The sequence below is a fragment of the Pundamilia nyererei genome, unplaced genomic scaffold (genome assembly GCF_000239375.1).
Source record: "Pundamilia nyererei isolate P.nyererei 1_Seehausen unplaced genomic scaffold, PunNye1.0 scaffold00022, whole genome shotgun sequence".
NCBI classification, from domain to species: Eukaryota; Metazoa; Chordata; class Actinopteri; order Cichliformes; family Cichlidae; genus Pundamilia; species Pundamilia nyererei.
The window spans coordinates 2,998,975-3,016,417 of record NW_005187423.1 but is presented as its reverse complement, the minus strand read 5'-3'; the positions used below and the strand labels follow the sequence as shown (position 1 = coordinate 3,016,417).

The following is a 17,443-nucleotide window of genomic DNA, read 5'->3' as shown; positions in this document are numbered from 1 at the left end:
TGCACTGCAAACTTCTTAAAGCAACATTTAAACAGAAAGGCGAAAACAAAATGAATATGTACTAAATACAGCGTTATTCCCTTAAAAGTAAATGCTCCCCAGAGAGTGATTTGCCGCTGCAGAGGTGTGCGCTTCTTGTTTTATCCTTGATTTGACTTCTCCTCTAGTTTGGACCGTCAAGCAAGTGGTTTTTGACATGATAGTGTGCATCCACAACGCACCCACAGCTACACCCTGTTTCTGTTTCTTTTGAATAGATTTGATCTTCTGGGAAGTTCCTCTCGACTGTCCGGTGGGAGATATTGTGGCAGCCTGGTAACCGTGCCGTTCCTCAGAAACTTGGTAAGACTACATAACACTACAAGACAAATGCTGTGCTGCAGCTGCTCCACCGCTCAGCCAGCTTAGGTGTTAATAAAAGGACAACTCCCGCCACCAGCTGAAAGTCAACCACATACGACCAGCGGGCGTGCAGTGTTACAGCTTCCTGTCCTGAAGTAACTTATTAAAAATAGAAATACCATAACCATAAAATCTAAATTTGTCTAATGTCCAAGTCCTGAAATTGTAAATCATCTTGACAGCCTGACATCCAGCGGCTTATAAATACTCATCATGGGAAACTGCAACCAAAACCGAGCATAAGTGAAACATGAAGTAGTATTACATACACGAGTTAGTTAAGTTGATTGTTGAATCAAAGTCAATTTTGCAAGCTGCTGACTGGATCGCCATCATTTCCACAATTAGGCAATAACAGAGAGACACACCCAAGCTAAACACTTCTATCAAAATGTGTTTCTGCAAACTCTGAGTCATGCTTGACATCACTCCTTTATTCATCTGACGTCTCCCGCTCTGTTTTTCGCTGATGGATGACATCCTTCTCTCACACGAGTAGTAACACGGATCCTCTCGGTCTAATCATCACATGCTTTGGATGTAAGGCCCACATCTGCACCTGCAGTCCACCCTCTCTTCCTATCAGCTCAAAAATGCTCTGGGCTGCAGCCAGAGGCCTGAGGAATTCACACTGCTCTTAACAGCTGATGATAAGCTCACATCTGAGAGGCTAACTGCTCGGGAGCTCGGCGTTTTCAGTCACGGATCATTTCCGCTCTCACAGAAACAGCAGCTTCAGAAATGCCGGGAATGTCCATTTCTGCAAAGGCAATCGCTTCTAGTTCTGTCTCTGATACTTGCTCACATGTTTAGTGGGTCTTTAAGATAAGAAAAATGAAGGCAATCAGCATGACTGTGAAATCAGCTATGCATTTACACAATATTTACAGTTAACTATTTGATCATTGGCATCCAAACCTCTATTTCAAAACGTTCTTATTGTGCTGTCCGTAGGAAAAGTGCAGGTTTTCCCATTATCAATGATGAATGGGACTGAGACTGCTTTCATTTTGCTAACAGCAGCTGTGATTTTTCTACAGTGTCACGTCAAAGTACATTCTGTGACAAATCTTTTCTTCAGTAGTTGGCAGGCAGCTTTGTTTGTGGATTTAGACTCTGTGGTGGCAATTAGTTTTTCTTTTCCTGTAACTGAAGTTCATTTTTTATATGCCTGGCTATGTTGGACCAATGAAATGCCTCTCTAATTATATTGCCGAAGGCAGGAGTGGGCAATTAATTTTCCTAAGGAGTCACATGAGAAACTGGGACTGTTGCGGAAAGCTGCGTAATAACAATAATAATGTCAATAACAATATTAATAGAAAAATGACATAAAGCATATAACTAGACACATACTAATACTTAATTCAGTTCAATACTGAATTCAGTTCAGCAGTGCGGCCCTCCACAACAGTCTCAGAAAATATACATGCAAGCTCTCTAACTCTGCATAATACACCAAGCATATAAATGCAATCAGTTTGATGCCGTGTGTGTTCATTAGTCTGAGAAGCTTAGCTGGATGTGGTCTAGTGTTCTGAAATCAGCATTATTTTAGGCTTCAGAGTGAGTAATGAGCATGCTTAACAAAGCACTTACTAAAGCGCTTACGGAGTCTAAAACTCACAGAACCACTTTAGCGTGTGCCATCCATAGCACCTTACTTTATTCAAAGTGCAATGGAACAATGTAACTGTCTCTAGAAATATGTAAATTCTGCATAACAGGAAAGCCAAATATGACTATGTTTTATAGACAAAGTTTGCTTTTATAAGTTACCCTGCAGGATTCATTTACAATAAGCATGACATACAACATAAAAACATTGTTTTCTATCTTAGTCATGTCAAGAAGTAATTATTATTCTTTTTAATTCATGGTCCAAATGGATGGCATAGATCAAACAGCTAGCATGTGTTTATGCAGAGGTGCCAAAGACTGCAGTTCATGGAATGGTCAGTCTTAGAGACACGTTAAAATACCCACCTGTACAGTAGAAGTGTACATGAAAATAATTTTTAAAAAAAACCTTTGGTTACTCATTTTCCCTCTTCTTACTCACCTGTTAAAACTGCCTAATCTGCACACCAGTGACAGGTCGATGTTACCAGCTGCTTGCAAGGCTTGATCTTTAATCCTCTAAGTTTTGAAGTTTGGAGGATTTTTATGCAGTTATGTGCCAAATAATATCACTTGCTGTGTTTTTAGTATCACTAGCAGTCTATATAGTTAGGTACAAAGGTGGCAGACATCAAAAGTTTCTCATCCAGAATGCTCTGTTTTATTTTGTTTTTTCATAAATCCAAAAAGTACTCAGCTCTAACCCAGCACGTTTTAAAGGTGTACTTGAAGAGAGATGAACGGCTTCTAAGAAAGCAACTACATTTTTATACCTAACAAGTTAAGAGTGAGACATGATGCCTCAGATGCCAAAAGACACCCTGTGTGAATCTCTTAGCTGGCCTGGGAATGAGAACAGGCAGTCTGGAGAACCATCAGAAAAAAGAAAAGTGAAGACTGCACTGATCCCCACCTGGTTTGGGAAGTGATGAGCAAGGTGAAGTTTAAAGGCTGGAGGGGAAGATAATGGACATGAGCTGGCAGGTCATAAACTAAACCAGCATAATTAGACCTGAGACTTTGCTGTGTTATTTTCCAGTCAGCGCAAAGCTTTCATGTCTGATGGTTAATGTTGGTGGAAACTGCCGGTACCGCCTGGGAAGAATATTTCACGGTGAGGAAGAGGCAGAAGTGAAAGAAGGATAGACTCAGATTTTACTCTTTGAGACAAGCAAAGCTAGTAGTTAGCGGGAAGCAGCAGAGGCACTTACTGGAAAGGTGGTGGCTTAGAAACAGGTCATAAGAGATGAAGAGAGATGAAGATCTGTGGCTGAAGATGGTGGTTTGCCTTTCCTGAGCTTTTGTGTGTGGAACACAAAGTAACACAAACAGTACAGAAGAAAATAAAATATTAATACAACCCTTTTTCTGTTTTTTTTAGAAGCTGTCTCTATTTTCTTACAATTTTCTTGGGAGACATATAAACATAAATTTGTGGCGGGCTGGATGACAATAGCGCAGTGCTGAACACAGGGTCTTTATCTCAGTAATAACAGTGAAGAAAAGCTTCCTGCTCGTGAGGTTTGATGTGGTTCAATCTGGCAGGTCAGCCGTTACACCTGGGAAGCTTTGCAGAAGGGAGGGACTGCTGGAAAACACCGACAAGCCCTTCACACTGCGAGAAGAAACAGCTGGCGGAGGCTGGATCAGCCCCTTTTTCCCCACACGTTGTGCTGCTAAGCACCAAGTTTTTGCTAAATCTTTTCAACTGCAAAGTCACAATACAGCAATTACACCTGTGTTATTTGCACTGCGTTTGCAGAATGATCCTGTGCATGCAGCTTTGAGAGAATGGTGGCGTGAACGGTTTTACTGCAATGATTTATTATGAGATGAGAGAAGTTTCAGGAGCATTGAGTTTATGCGATTTAAGAAGGCATGTTTAAAGTATCTTGTGGTAAAATACATTCATCGTCTAAATGTCTGTAAGGGTTGATCGTATCTGCATAACATGATGGATTAAAATAGCAGTAAATGAGCATTAGTGGATGGATGGACTGATCACAGAGCAGGGGATTTTCTTTTTGTTTAATTATAGTCTTGCTAAATCATAAGTAAATGGTCATCTATATCAAAGTCTCTCACGATCGCCAAAATATTCTTAAATCAATTACTATATCAGATTTACATTACTGTGCAAAAGTTTTGAATCACTCATTTCTTTATATTTTGCTCAGAAAATGGGAAATAGTCAGAGTGAGTTATTGGAACGTGTGCAAAAATGGATGGAAATACAGTATGTTAAGGCAAAAACAGAGTTTGTACAATTGTAGCAATTTTTATTCTTCAACACAGCCTGAACTCTCTCAGGTGATCTTTCTTCTAATTTCTTTAAGTTGTCTTCAGGAATAGTTCTCCAGGCTGCTTGAAGGACATTCAAAGCTCTTCTTTGGATGTTGGCTGATTTTTGTTCTGTTCTCTGTCGAGATGATCCCACACTCTTTATTCATGTTGAGATGCCGGGTCTGGGGAGGCCAATCCGTGACTGATAAATGTTCCATTGTGTGTTTTTCTATCCAGGTATGCTTTTACTGCATTGGCAGTGTTTGGGATCATTGTCTTGCTGAAAAAAGCCACTGCCAGTCAGATGCTTTCAACATGGTATTACATGGTGGATTAAAATCTGATGGCACATTTCTTTGTTCATATTTCCATAAATTTTGAAAGATCCCCAACACCACTGGTTCAAATATAGTCCCAAACAATGGAAGGAGCCAGCATCGTGTTTTACAGATGACTGTAGATACTCACTGTTGTACCTCTCTCCTGAGCTCATCCTTACTTACTGAACCAAAAACTTCACATTTGGATTCATCACTCCATCAGATCAGTTGCCACTAATTTTCAGTCTTGTGGGGAGGTTTTTTGGCACAACTCAGCTTTTTCTCCCAGTTCCCCTTCCTTAAGCATTGCTTCCTGACAGCTACCCATCCACTGGGACCATTTGTGATGAGGCTTTAATTAACAATAAATGGATCAACTGAATGACAGCTGTGTCTCTCAGGTCCTGTGTCAGGTCTTTGCTGGATTTTTTCTTATCTCATAAGTTTGTTCGTTTTGGTCCATGATTTACTAGAATCGCCATTTCTCCTGGAGTATTGCTCAGAATTGAATCAAACTTCCAAACAATGATCACCAACTCACAGTTTTATTTTCAGATCGTCTTCATAAAATGATAGTTTACAAGTTAGCGCATCCAATATAGAAACAATCTGTAAAATGTGCTTCTAAAGTTAGGAATTGAACTCTGTGTTTTTAGGGACATTAAAGGAAATGAGACTGTGCTTTAGTTGAATTCTTTAAAATGCTTGGAAGGAACTGACCTGTAGCAGAGGTCAAGGTCAACAAATCATTGACTAACCATTCCAGGCATACAAGTGACTGACTCTTCCTGATGAAATGTAAAGAGGTTAAATCTGTCAGTAGTGTTTGGCCTTTGACCTTTGGAGATGACATTTTCTGTGACACCTTTCAAATCTCTTAGAAAAATGTGCTCTAAACAAAACTGAGTGATGGGACATGTTTTTGTTTAGTGTGCTTGTTTGGAGTGAGCCTCTTTTGAGGTCATAATTTGATTTGGTAAGAAGGCTCAAACACTCGCAGACGAGGTCATCCAGACTTTTTCAACCTGAAATCAGGGCAAAACTTTAAAGCATGACGTTGCAACACTTACAGCAGATTAACACTATGTGCTGTGTTTTTATATGTAGAACTTCATCATCGATCTTTAACAAAACCACAGAGTTTACCCTCTTTCTTTGGCTGCTTGACTTTAGAGGTTCTGGGTTTAAATCCTTCACAAAGGTCATAGGTCACATAGTCCTTATTACAGGGTACACAGTGACTGCAGAAGGATAATGTGGCCTCAGTGTCAGAATGAACTGGCTCACATTCTTTGCCTGTCACTGAGCAAGTCTCTGCAGAACTGTGTTCGCAGCAGCCGTTGCGATGAGTCGTCCAACACGCATTTAACAATTCGTCTAGTCACTCTACTCTAAGTGGAGCTGTATTTCTCCATCATACACCTATTTTTTACTACATGATATTAAACTGGAATCCTGCTGAAGAATATACAAAAGCAACAATGAGAGTGAGTGCTCTCTTAAGGTCAGGGCAGCTGCAAACACTACAGCCAAGTAGCTGCTCCTGTTATACTTTTCCTTGGAGGAGGCATGCATAACTGGTGGGAGTGCAGTCCACAGACAAACAGGCACACAGACGCCAATACAGAGCCTTGCATTGACCCTTTGATGATGATATTAACATTGCACTGACCCAAGAGAACTTGTGCATACTCCCAGACATAGAAATTAAAAAATACTGGAAACGTCTCATTTGTACTTTACCTTTGGCCCCGACCTCAATCTTTTTATTTTAAGAGTTGTCAAAGAATGCCTGACCTTGACCTTCGCTATTTACACTTGAAGCATTTTACACAGTGTCACATTTTCTAGATTCTTCTTTTGTGCTTTGAAAGTGGAACCACAAAACATTTAAAGGAACTAATTTAGGAGTTTATGTATGTACCATGCTGCATTTCACTCAAAGGACAGGACAGTGGGGAAAGCACAGTGAAAACACTTTGTGGAGAAAGCAGAAATAATAGCTTAGAACTACTGTGAATTGAAGTATCCTTGGGCAAGATGCTGAACCCTGAGCTGCCTCCAATGCATTCATCAGAGTGGAAGTGAGAGTGTGTATAAGGTAAAAGCGCTGTATGAATGTGTGTGATTGGGTGAATGACACGAGTTACTAGCCCGTCACTAAAAATGTGGTGTCACAGTGGGTCAGTTTTTTGCAGTCTGTATCTGTATTGCCTTTACTCTGCCTGGTTACTAGTTTTTTAGCAATTTGATCAATGGCAGCTGAACGTAGTTCATGAACTTGGCATGATAATTGATTCACAGACTTATTCATGGGAGATTTTGTATATATGTAAAACATATGAGATTGTTAACTTGAATATATATTAAAGAGTTTTGATTCATTTCACACTACTTTCTGTGCTGTATTCAGCTACTGTACATTACAGCTCAGCCTGCATAGATAAACCCTGTATACTAGTCCCCTGGTATGACCATCCCTGCCCATGTCCTTTTCAATATTAAGGAATGATGAGGATACTATATCACATTGTTTAGCAGTCAGTTCTTCAAGCATAGCTGTCATGAATCTTGAATGATGTAAGCATCTTTAGACACAATCAATAATGTAACTGCTGGGAGGCGGGGACAGTCACACTCAGACACGATACAGTTCAAATTCAGCTAATCTGAAAGTGGCCATGCTAGCCTCTGTCTAAGGCTATAATTAGGTTAAGACCTATATGGTGACTGTTAGCATGTTCACATTGCCGATGTTGACATACCAATGCTCCAAAGGTCACGTTTGCGATATTCATTATCTTATTTTAGCTTGTTGCCATGGTAACATATATTAACTGATGCAGAAAACAAAGGTGAGGGCATGTATTAAGTTTTCCTGGCATTTACAAACCAAAGCGTTCTACAAATGTTAAACATGACTGATCAAAGTTATTATGGCTAATTTAGACTAGCTGGACTTTCAGGGATTCCAAACCCTGCAGTAAATTTCTACAGGTGCAAAGAAGTAGAAGTAGAAACCAACACTGTGAGCCTGTCTTACTGAATGGAGGAAAAATAGAGTGTTATCTGGACCAAATCTGATATCTTCCGATCTGTGGACCAACAAAATTTACTCTAAAACAATGAAGGCAAGGGATGCAACCATTTTCATGTCCAAAACTTAATGTAGCTGACCTACGATTCCCCCAGAAAGCCTACAACATAATGCTTCCTCTCTGGTTGTCCTCTCCGGGCTGGTTTTTAAACATTCCTCTTCGGGCTTAGAGCAGTTGGCAGGGCTGCTGTGATCAGTAGGGCCTGCTGACAGATGGACATTCATCCACCTGCTAGTATCGCCTCCGGCATCAGCTTCACATTCCTCAGGCGGTGTCAAACTGTCAGAAACACACTGTGACTTTATTACATCTCTGTTTCTCATCAGTAACACACGGTTTAAAGTGAACTTGGGTCACATGACAGATCCTAAAAAGTCGAAACTTTGTTTTGCTTTTATGTTGTGAAGTGAGTCAAGCTTTTAGTTCTTCTATATCGAAGCATTCAAATGGAAAAACTAGACTCTTTTAAAATCTATGCAGACCTGCAGACTATAATCCGCATATTACATTGACAGACACTAATGTTTAATTTATGTTGTTGTGGTTGTGCGCATTTGTGGAGGTATTTGCCTACAGGGAGCCTAAAAAAGGGGCTTTCAACTGCCACAAACATGCTCAGTCTGTAAAAAAACTTACTGCGTGTCGCTTGTGCATCTGTCAAATGCTGACATTTTGAGTGGGCCAGAACAGAAAAGGAAGAAAAGCTGAAAAGAAAACAAAACTCCAACACAGATTAAAAAAATAAAAAAGACAGCATGAAAAGTATGTTATAATCAGTGTTGGGTAAGTTACTTTAAATTAGTAACTTAGTTACATTACTAGTAACTAGTAATCTAGTATCATAAGTAACTCAGTTACTTCAAGTTACTCGTTACTTTCAAAGTAACTAGTTACTAGGGAAAGTAACTTTGGTTTTATTCATAATTCTCTTGTTAATGTGTTGCCTCCATAACTTTGCCAGTCTTTTGACTAGAGACCAGCCCGCCATTATAGGAAAAATCATAAAGCCTTTGAATGAAAACAAACGCTGTTGTGACAGTGATGTTCACTGTTTTGATTGTATACAATCGTTTGTTGTAAGACTCAGATAATTATTTTTTAAAAGCTGGACATTTTAAATGAGAATAAGAGAGAAAAGTATTTCCTTGTGCCCCCCTCTCCCTGTTGATGCCCTACCTGGCCCCCTGGCAACACTTTGCTAGCCCCTGCACAGTTACCAGCTGTCAGCTATGTAAAAAAGGATCCTGGTGTTATTTGTCTCTCAGAAACAGTTCATAACTTCCCTTCAACTCATTCATGTCACCTAAAAGGTAAACCTGTTTCTCCATCACCTGTTCAGCTCTGATGATTCAGTAAGGACATCTCCTGGTTTCATCTTCATGTTTCCCTCTCACCAGATAACCAAACAGATATCATGACCAGCAGCTTTTACAGCTGTGGCTCCTGCAAACATCAGCTGATACTAGAAATTAATATTAAATAAATTCTAACAACAGCTGATCAAGCTTAAACGTGCTGCTGTTGTTTAGCGCAACATCCGCTGTGTTTCTTTTCACCTCAATACGAAACGCGTGATATTTTCTCTGAATACGAGACGATTCCGTTTTTTTGGCAACTCTAATGAACCTTATGAACAAAATAAAGTTCAACATCATTAACATCATAGCACCCACCCAGCTGTATAGAAACTCCATCATGCTAGCTAGTACGCAGTACGAAAAAGTCAGAATAACGAAAATAAACTCCACCTAAACTTGGGTTATATCTGACACAGACTGCAGGTCATAACTTCTTACCTGAAGTTCAGTTCACAATTGGACTGGCGGCTGCCTCGGGTCTCTCTTCCTTGTGCGTCCCCTTTCTCTCATCCACCTGCTGGCCTCCACCACTTGCTAATGTTACTGAATCTGTGGAAGCTCCGCGATAGCCACCACACGAAGTAACGAGTAACGACCCTATCTAAATCCCAGTAACGACTAACGCGCTCGTTACCACAATAATAACGTAGTTACTGTAACGCGTTACTTAATAACGCGTTAGTCCCAACACTGGTTATAATTCAATCTTCTTCATGACAGGCCACAAGCAAGAGTAGAGACCGGCTATAGTACAGACTTCTGACACTTGCCCCATCTAAGGCAGACACTTTCTTTCAACAGGCTGCCAACACTCAACTACTACTGAACCATAATTTCACTATAATGGATACACACCACAAACTTGATGTGTAGCGACTGCTAGCGGCACTAATTATTGACCAACTGGCAAATATGCTAGCTAGCCAGGAACCCCGCGCCTTTATAGCGCTAGTCAGCAGCAGCTCCTCGTGTCCCCAGGTGTTGTTTAAGTCACTAAAGACGTGTTCAAGAGGGAAAAAAATCATTAAGCTAATCTAAGTAAAACTGTTGGTACCACAACACTAAAAAAGCAAAACATTAACTTCTAGAGCTGAAAAAATGAAGCAAATGCAGTCGTATAGATCCTTAAATGACAACTTGAAACTCAAAAATGAACATGCTTGCAGTCTGGTAAATAAATAAAAATGGTATCTTTGACTAATTTATAACTAGTGTTTTTATAGCTGAACTTAGGTCACGTTTATGTTTGGTTTAGGTCACGGGAAGCTTTAAAGGTTAAGGTAGAGTCATTAAGGTTGCACTTGCTTGTTTTTCTGCATGTACATGTGTTTTAAGCATGTTTTGTGCTAGCACCCCATCAAATATCACTGAATTACAGCTGCACCCTGCTAATCAAATTAGCTAAAACTGCTAGCCACTTAGCAAACTGTCCAGCTCTACTCTGTCATCCAAAATATGATCATATCTGGCATAAATTCCAAACTGGAGGCTTCAAACCATTGATTCAAAAACCATGTTTGATGTCTGTCTTTTATAAACATATATTTAAATAGTTTCGTAGATGCTAAAAATCTACATTACTAAAAATTTCTGCTGTTTTAAGCTACCTTATGAGAGCAGCTCACCAACTTCAATAGTTCTACCATATGAGATAAATTAGTGTTTCTTGTCTTACCGCATCGTATTCCTGTACTGTAGTCATTGAATGTGTGTGTATTCTTCCATGAGTAATGATATTAAGATTACTATTACTATGACTCGCTGATTATGTTGTCTGGGTGGAGGCACTGCATTAAAAGTAACAGTGTGTTATAAAAGCCACAGAATACACAAAAGATGAAGGTGCTGCAGTTAGTCTGCAAGATGTGAACTGAAACTTTGTCTGAGGCTATTTTTATGAAAGCGTAGTGTAAGTGTCCATAGATCTCTGTGATTATGAACCTCAAAGCCACAGATTGTAATATTTTTTGTCATTATATGAGGTGATGTTGTGATTATTTACAGGTAAACTATAAATCGCTATCATGTTCCTCTGTGAGCACCGTTTCTCTTGGTTCAGGAAAGTTAACCTTAGACTAATCAATCTGTCAGGTCTGAAGCATTTTATCATCCAGGTATTTTTGTGCAAGTCTGTATAAGTCAGTAGTCCTAATAAAAACTTCACAAAAAACACACAACTTAAGGTCATGACACATGGTGTGACCTTTTTAGCTGTTAATTGTGTGGGTGAGGTATCATGAGAGTCAATGAGCAGCAATTATACAAATGGGATTTTGAATGGATGGTCATTATCAGAAGAGAAAAGTAAAGTTGATGTATTTAAATTTGTTTTGTTCGAGTAGTCACGGTTCTTGTTTAAACCAATTTTTTAATTGTTCTTTTGAAGCTTCCGTACATAATTTGAAAATTTATGTATTCAAGTAAAGATTCTGAAAATACCTTTTATAAAAATTAAAAGTCAGCTCATTATTTGGACAAAGATTTGTAAAAACTGTAAAAATGAGCCCTGCAGTGCTGTTGTCACTTGTACCTCCGGGACTTGGTTTGTTTCTGTTTAAACACTTACTAGTTAACCATAAAACACAGCAATAGATGTAGAGTTAGCATTATGTCAGTCATCCTTTCTCTCAAACAGATGGTTCTCCATAGGGATCAAAGGTCATGTCAAAGGCCACGTAAACTTGGCCAAAGCAGAAGTTACAAGTGGAAAAAGCAGGTGATTGCAGAACACGTGACTGTGGGAAAGGATGCACTGTTTTCATTGCTCTGTTTCTTTTTTCTCACTCTCTCTCTTTATTTTTTTTGCAGACCAAAGGAAAAAAGAGGCCTTCGGGGAAAAGGATATTTCTATTCAAAGTGTATTCACTGATAACTGTGATACAAGCTTGTTGTTTTTTTTTGTTTTGTTTTTTGTAGCATATACAGTAATGTGGAAAAGTCTTGAGCCAACCAATATTTCTTTGTATTTTGCGAGACAAATCGGAAACATTTTTTATTTTTAAACATGTCCAAGTATACGTGGACGTACAATATGTCATTGTACGTCCACGTCCATTTCTTAAAGTAGCCTTCAGGAATAGTTCTCCAGGCCTCTTGAAGGACATTCTAAGCTCTTCTTTGGATGTTGGCTCGGTACCAAACGACTGCGTTTGGGGACCGCTGGCATAGTGGATAAAAATCTGATGGATGTTTCTCTGAAAATGTCAGGTACTACGACTGGAGTGAAAAAACAGCCAATGTCCAAAGAAAAACTTTGAAAGACCTTCAGAAAGCCTGGAGAACTATTGATCAAGACCCTGCTACCAGAACGTCTGGCTTCTTGAAAGCAAAATACTTTTTAAATTGAGGTGTATCTCAAGACTTTTGGACAGTGCTGTAAGCTTTTTCAAAGTTAATTGTTCGCTTTTCGTTGTTTTAGTAATTACTGAACTTGTCTTCTGAATATGTATTGTGGCTTTTATTCATCACTGGTCAGGTCATAACCCCTTCAATAGACTGGCGCTCTGTCCAAGTGTGTACTGCACCTCTTACCCAATGGCTGACAAACACCAATCAAACCATTTTGTTTGGTTTACACTTATTGTTAACCAATCAAAAACAAACAAACAAATATGTAAATTTTATTTAAAACATTATACATAATCCATTTGAGAGGCACACAAAAGCACTTACTACACGTTTTTGCCATATTGTAAAAAAAAAAAAAAAGTGTTATAAATTTACAAAGTGAGTGTGAAGCAGAGAATATGCATTCAGATTTGCTCACTTAATAAATACACTGGCTGTAAGTGGTAATCATTTCCAAAATGGTTGTTTAAGAATCACCCGTTTCAGGCATTCAGAAATAATGTAAAAGCACTCCTAACTAATGGATCTATTAACTAATCATTTAAGCACAATTTTAAACTAAAACATGCATATTAAGGTTTTCTACATTGGTATTACTGGCCTTGATATAAATAATGTAAATAAATCCATGCATAAGTGTGTGTATATACAATGATTGGCTTGATATGGTCACTGCTACTTCACCAAACAAAGTTATTTGAATGCTGGCTCCAAAACTCTTTACTCATTTTTGGCATGTATTTGTAAAATATGAATAATATGAAAATGACAGAGGCTTGTCAGCTTGTCAGATCTGATCAAATTGTGCTTTCCTCAGTTTAAGAGGAAGTGCTTTACAGAAGCTCCATTTTGCTGTTTTACATTCTTCCTATAACAGTGTGAAGCTTCGTGTTGCACCACTTGTTATGACGTGACTTTCGTTTGAATTTCATTTGATTTGTATTAAATAAAAACTTTTTTTCTTTGTCCAGAAGCCTATTTTTCTTCCCCCACCGTTAGCAAATAGTAATTAACATTTGGTGAGGTGTAACACTGTGCTGCACATAGGTTGATACCTGCTTCTCCTTTTAGTGTAGTGAGTACTAATTAAATCTGAACATATTGGCTGAAAGGAGAATCATATTTAATGGTGCTGTACAGCAAATTTACATCTACATGAATACGATTACAGACGCGGCCGTGCAATTTAACACACAATAAAGCCCAATTAACTGCCATGTCCATTTTCAGCTCATCGCTAATAGACTGGCCTATATTTATGTTTCCTGTCTAAATTCATGAGGCACATAATATTCTTATAATTTCCATCTACAGCAATGAGCTGCCCAGTGTTTGGGGCCGATCCAGCTGCTATATCCAGCCTGTTTCCATGGGCTTCCGCTCCCCTTTAATGACAAATGACAGCATCAGCCTATATCAATCTGCCCCACAGGATGCTTTAATCCGCCATTAAGCAGATGAAATGTTGCACTGAGCCCGCAGAGCAGCAGTGACGGCAGGAGCGGTTCTAAAATTCGTATGCACACCCCTCCGGCCTGACCGCAGTCATGGACACCCTGCGTCAAACCACCCAGTGCAGCAAAACACAAACCTCTTCCTCCTCGGAACTGGATCCAAAGGTCTCAGTTATCCCCTATTTATACGCAGTGTATATTTACAACGAGCTGGATGATTAGGATGCTAGCGAGTAGCGCAAGAGCAAAGAGAATGTGGGGGAAATCTTCCTCGGCTATTCTGAGGAGACAAGGGGTTTATCAGGGGTGAGCCACCTCTCTGATGTCAAAGCTTGTTTTCAAAGAATCTGTCAGAGCTCCTTTACCAAGGTGCTTATCACCTCCTGCAGCTGATCCCTAACAGCTTTTTCTTTTATAACTTCTACATAATCAGATAATTTATGTGAGGCTGAGATCTAGACTGCAAAAGACACCAGGGAGAGAGAAAAGAAGAGAGTCGGTTACACTGAATCAGTGCACAAACAGCAAGAGCGTCATTCACAAATCTATGTGTAACCACAGTTTTTAAAACCACCCACGTTGAGATGTTCAGGACTCAACACCCTTGATCTTTCTTTCATCTATGTGAGATGAGAAGGTGGAAGGTTTTCCAACGTCTGTGTTCGTGTGGAGCAGTTAGTGCTGATCTGATCTGCAGCAACAGTGTGATGTGATCAAGTCAGAGTCTGTGCCACGAAGAATTGAGGCAGCTTTGACGGGAAAAGGTGGTTCATGCAGGTAGTAGCTTAATAAAGCCTGGTGAGTGTATGCTTGTATGCCAAGAGATGAGGAGAGAACCACGAGGCACAACCGCAATCTGATTCAGAACTAAATATACGGTTGGACAGGATGCAGCACATGATCGTCACCCACATAGCTGTCCTCAAACGGGAGCCTTGAATTATGCCAGAAAATCCAAAATGTGAAACAAATGATGCAGCAAAATGTGATGTGATGTTTATAATAATGTACTGAGATATCCAGTGTTTCTGAATATCTTCATACATCAGGTATTCTGGTAACTCTACAGACACTTACACATCAAAAGCTGGAGAGAGCTGTTTCATCTACTTTAATAATAGTTGAGATGTTCATGCCTGAAAAGAGTTGCGGGCACGCTGAGAATCTGAAGAATGAGCACTAAAACTTTCAGCTTTCAAAAAAGCAAAACACCCATTAAGGCTTATGTCAGCGTGTTAAGCTGTGGAATGTTAAACTAGTTCCAGTTTACTAAGTCGCTTTCTTGACCCATTTTTTAAAACACTTCCCATCTTTCTTTCTTTTTTAAATCAAAGACAAACGCAGGCGAGGTTGATGCCAAATAAAAAGTTACATAAATTTAAAAAAGAAATTCCCTACAGTTGTCAGACTTGTTGCAGTGTCTGATGGTTCTCACACAAATGAACAAATAAATAAATAAATAACTTGGGATCATCATACAAAACAAAAAAACAAAATCCCAGCACTGCTATCACCTCCAGCTTCTGTGTACGGTGATTTTGTCAGCTATAAAATCACACACAGTCACCTCTTAACTGGATTACCATTGGAGCCAAGAAAACAGCATGCTATGATTTACTCGTGAAAGTGGCTCCTTTGACACTTTCCTCATGTTTAAGTCAGCCATGCTTAATGCTTATGATTATGTTTAGAGGGAAGAACGCAAAAAGGAGACACTTTTAAGTGTAAATCATGGTACGTGACACAAATTTAAAGTCAAGACATGAAAGACAAAATCATTTATTCATATATTTCATGTGAATCCATCCATTACTCGTTTGACTTAAAACCAAGAACGCCCTCCTCACGGTGGTGCTAGAGGGTTAGTCCGCAGAAGAAGATCTATCCTTTTCCCGGGGACCTTGAGCGTCTGCACAAACTTGCAAGGCAATCCTTCCAATAGTTGCTGAAGAGGTGTTTCATTTTGAACCAGCGAGCTAACAATGTGAGCCCTGGAGCGTGACTAAAACGAGGGGGTAAAGTCAACAGTTTGTGCTGAGAGCATGTCAAACTGTGAAACGTGTTTACTAAAGAGCTTTGCATTCCCTGTTCTCTGAACATGATGACGCAGACCAGGAATTGTGGGAAACTGAGGAAAATAATCAGCAAATCCTGGATTTTGCCACCGTTGCTGTTAGGGATAAAAGGACGAGTGCTTTGTTTTCCATTTATCACGATGTCATTAGTGCTGCTGTCATCACAGGCTTCCCCCTGGATGAAGAGATGATCCTGGGCACCAGAGGCTGGCATCACACCAGCTTCTTTCTCTGTTTATCTTAGACACTTATTAAAAGCATGTCGTGTCTTTAATGTCTAATTTGGAGAAATGCAAGTTAACCAGTTAACCAGCTCGACAGACACCTTAAGCAGCTGTCATCGGGTGATTTATACACGCCTGTTTCATCAGTCATGCTTCCAGCCCAGCAATCAATATCAGGCTTTTCTAACTATCTGAATGGGAAGTTCTTGTTTTTAAGTCTTCACTTTTTTCCTCACTATGGGAGGAACGTGGAGAGTAACAGAATATAAAAAGCTTACTGTGTTTGTTTCTATAGTTACACCATTTGGTGCATGTCCCATTTTTATTCTTGGCCGGTCAAGCGAGGAGGGCAAGATTTATTTAGAGGATGCAATGAAAAGTGTGATACAGAATGCTGGGATGCTTATGGCATCTCTGCTATTTGACCCACACTTAGAGGAAGGTTGCTGAGTGGTTCACAGCGTTGTCCTAAAAGCTTTACCGCCACCGATAAAAAAGCAGCACTTTCACTGAATAATAATTCTAGCAGCTCTGAAGGTTCATTTTTTACTATATTGAAGCATAAATTGCACTGAAGTGTCCTACCTAGCAACAAATTCTTCCATACAAGCAACTCATTATCAGTCCATAACTGGACAAATTTACTGGTGTGTTAAACTATTTAAAAAGAAGATTTTTCCTAGTACGTAGAAATGTCACAGTCAGCGGTTACAATAAAACGAAACTCAAACATTTCCAGCGTTGCAGCTGGAAGGAAAGTGTGAAAATGCTCGAGCGCTGCACATGGATCACTTCATCAAGTGTCAGGCTCAACTTAAAAGATGACCCATAAAAGGCTACTAGGTATTTTTATCTTAACATGACCTTGTGTAGCATACTGAATACACATTCTCACATTCTCGCTGCATCCAGTGTGAGTGCTCGATGTGTCCACGCTCTGCTTTGTCACTGCAGAAAAAGAACGTCAAATTTTCTTCACCTGCTTATTCTGCTGAAACTTTCTTTTGCGCACTCAGTTTGCCGAACAACAGTGTTCGGTTGCATGAAATATGCAGATGCTGTAATCACAGACGAGGGGACTTTCCCTCATTTGAATCTTATTTAACCTCAAAACACGCAGCCATTGCTTGCAGAGATTCGCTTATTACAAGCGCTTGCTCAGCAACTAAACTTTATGAGAAATGAAGCCCGTGCTATATTTATGCGGCGTATTATATATTTATTTCCATCACAGGTGGCTTAGGTGGCATATTTTCAGCTG

At 39.5% G+C, this 17,443-nt stretch overlaps 1 protein-coding gene across 2 annotated transcripts in view; it reads left to right on the top strand.

The window, feature by feature from the left end:
- LOC102216201 (uncharacterized) overlaps positions 1-12,009 on the top strand; it is a 23,934-nt gene extending 11,925 nt beyond the window's left edge. The window contains exons 9-10 of one of the 2 annotated variants that reach the window (XM_005726936.2): positions 258-342; positions 11,890-12,009. In XM_005726936.2, the coding sequence (XP_005726993.1) occupies positions 258-319 (62 nt within the window). In that variant the 3' untranslated portion in view covers positions 320-342; positions 11,890-12,009. Of the gene's footprint in view, positions 1-257; positions 343-11,889 lie in introns of those variants that run through there. The other variant, XM_005726937.1, reaches the window with a different exon arrangement.
- The last annotated feature ends 5,434 nt before the right edge of the window (positions 12,010-17,443 follow it).